The 2,662-nt window shown below is 58.3% G+C and overlaps 1 protein-coding gene across 1 annotated transcript in view; it reads right to left on the minus strand.

Annotated features, from left to right (window-relative positions):
• The window catches only part of LOC103660349 (GABA type A receptor-associated protein), a 3,713-nt gene extending 2,240 nt beyond the window's left edge, over positions 1–1,473 (minus strand). The window contains exons 1-3 of the mRNA XM_040629934.1: positions 1,226–1,473; positions 582–660; positions 341–459 (exon numbers count right to left, since the gene is read on the minus strand). Coding sequence (XP_040485868.1) covers positions 341–459; positions 582–660; positions 1,226–1,315 — 288 coding nt within the window. The 5' untranslated portion in view covers positions 1,316–1,473. The remainder of the gene's footprint in view (positions 1–340; positions 460–581; positions 661–1,225) is intronic.
• Positions 1,474–2,662: the final 1,189 nt, after the last annotated feature.

Below are 2,662 nucleotides of genomic sequence, written 5' to 3' on the forward strand. Positions count from 1 at the left end.
CCTCACTTGCTCCAGGCCTTAGCAGCCAAGCAGTATTAGCCCTAGCACCAGTCCTGAGCAAAAAGATCTCAACCTGTTCCCTGCTGCCCTGGAAGCGGGAGAAACTGGAGAAGAGTGAGGGTCAGAACCATCGCTCCAGCTCACTGTTCCTTCCCTTGCCTCTACTCCTACTGCCTCCTCCAAACCTTCAACAGAGGACTACCCCCAGAATTTTGATGTCAAAGATAAAATTGAGAGCTAAGCAAGCCAGCTAGTCCAAGAACTGCTAACCTGAAACTCTCTTCCCCTCAAGCTCTTCCAACACCCCGCCAAAGCCTCGACCCCTCTCCAGTCACCATACCTGGTATAGCTGACCCATTGTGGCACTGGTGGGTGGAATGACGTTGTTGACAAAGAAAAACAAGGCATCCTCAGCTCGGAGATGAATTCGCTTCCGGATCAAGAAGTAGAACTGACCAACTGCCAGAGAGACAAGGTATGATAAAGCCCCAGAGGGTCACAAATGGCCTGTGGAGCCTCTTCCCGCAGAGACTGCACTCCCACCCGCAGGAAGCAAACCTGGGTCCCGGTCAGGTCCCCACCTGTGAGATCAGAAGGCACCAGGTATTTCTTTTTGTCCAGGTCTCCTATCCGAGCTTTGGGAGCCTTTTCTACTATCACCTGATAAAGAGAAGATGAAAATTAGGAAATACTGGGTAGACAGCCCCACAGTTACACCTGTCAAGAACTCAAGTAACAAAATTCCTAGCACCCAAACGCATCCGACTCATTTTTCTTTGTCTCAGAACACGCGGTGCAGCCTCGAGTAGAGATCCTGACCCCACTGCGTCGGACTCACCTAAACATCCAGGATCGCTCGGTAGAGAGTCATAATAAACAACTCTCGTAATCAGGCAGGGATGACTCGTCTGGGCCGACTAGAGCGTCCACCTCAAACACCCAGCTAGCTGGGGGGGGATGGCCATGTGAGGCTCAGACTGTCAAACTCCCTGCAGCCTCCCACACCACTCCCCACGTCTCCCTCTGCCATCCACGTCCCCTCACCCCCCAGCTCTCCCGCTGCCCGCTCCGTTCAACCTCGGGTCCCAGCAACAGCAGCTTCGGGCCGTTCCCGACCCCGCCACGGCCGGCAGCCCGATGCCCGCGCTGCGCGGCCGGACCCCAACCCCGGGCTGTGGCGTCAGAGCCAGCGCCCCGCGCCCTCGGCCCTGGCTACTGTCCTCACCGGAACCCGGTCCGGGTATTTCTTTCGGATCTTCTCGCCCTCAGAGCGGCGTTTCTCGAACGGATGCTCCTCTTTATACACGAACTTCATCCTCCCGGGAACCGGGCTGGACCGGGCTGGGCTGAGGGAACCCGGGGGGGCCGGGACGGGGGGCGGCGGCGACGGCGGCGACGCGCGGGCGGACTCAGCGGAGCGATCCCGGGACTTGCGCCACTTCCCTATTCACCAACCCCGCCCCCGACCGTCCGGGGCCGCCCCGCCTGCTAGGTTACGCCACTAGCGCAGCGGCCCGGACGCCGCCAGCGTAGCACCACCTACTGACCGCCCCCCTCACGCCGTCTGCGTAATCGCTTTGGAATCAACTTGTGGGCTACGCAGGCGACGTAGCAAAGGTGGTTGGCTTGTGCTATGGTCGAAAATAACTGAAAACCCACGTTCCGACCTTCCCCCACCAAGCTGGAGACCAAAAGGGCTAGAAGCTGCTAATTATAATTTGAGGCTCGGTTCTCCGAAAGTTCTTTTCGGAAACGAGGTGAAAGGGGGAGGGGAGTGAAGGCAGAGATAATTATAAGGATAGCTATTCATGAAACGCGTTGGTACGCCGAAGGCAGCAGCTGACACCAAAACAAAGTAGTACCCAAACGGAGAAGCTGGGTCTCCGGAAAGAAAGCAGGGCAGAAACGAAATACATATTCGGAGAAACGCACAGAACGCTTAGGTTCCAAGAAGGAGTGGACCAATAGGGACCGGAGAGGAGGTCCGAAAGGTAGGGACTACGTCAGCGCGGAGGAACACTTTCAGTGTCCGTCCCCGCGAAAAATCATGTGATCTCGGAGAAGGGCGGAGCGTCACGTGGCGGCCGCGGGAAGTAGAGCCGGCCGCGGGGAGGGGGAGGGGAGGGGCGGGGCGGAGCCGGCAGGGTGGCTGCCGACCCGGGGCCGAGGGCTGGGGCGCCCGCCGCCTGCGGGCAGCGGCTGCCTGCCCTGTCCACGTCGGTCCCCCGGCGAAGTCCCGCCTCTCTGGTTTCTGGTCCAGCTTTCTCCTCCCTTGGTACCGCTGTGTCCTACTGCCCTGCCGCTCAGGTTCCCTCGGGACACACAGCTGTCCTTTCTCTCCCCAGCAGGGCACCATCCTGTGGCTAAGGCCCTTCCCGCCAAACCGTCTGATGTCGAGGTTCCCTGCTCCTTCCCCCAAAGCCAACAGCACCTCCTCGATCCTCGTCCCTCCTGCTTAAGGGACAGGGTGGGTGTGAACAAAGGCTCCTCCCCTCATTTCCCAGCCCCGAGAGAAGGACCTAGGGCAGCTTTGGTTTCAAAGTTATAATGCATGGTTTAAAAGAGAGGAAAGGAAAAAAAAAAAAAGAGAGAGAGAGAGAGAAAGCTGGTTACAGATCTGAGGGAATCTAGGAAGAAGGGAAATAGAGGAAAAAGGCGGGGG

Source organism: Ursus maritimus, unplaced genomic scaffold, assembly GCF_017311325.1.
Source record: "Ursus maritimus isolate PB19 unplaced genomic scaffold, ASM1731132v1 scaffold_14, whole genome shotgun sequence".
NCBI lineage: Eukaryota > Metazoa > Chordata > Mammalia > Carnivora > Ursidae > Ursus > Ursus maritimus.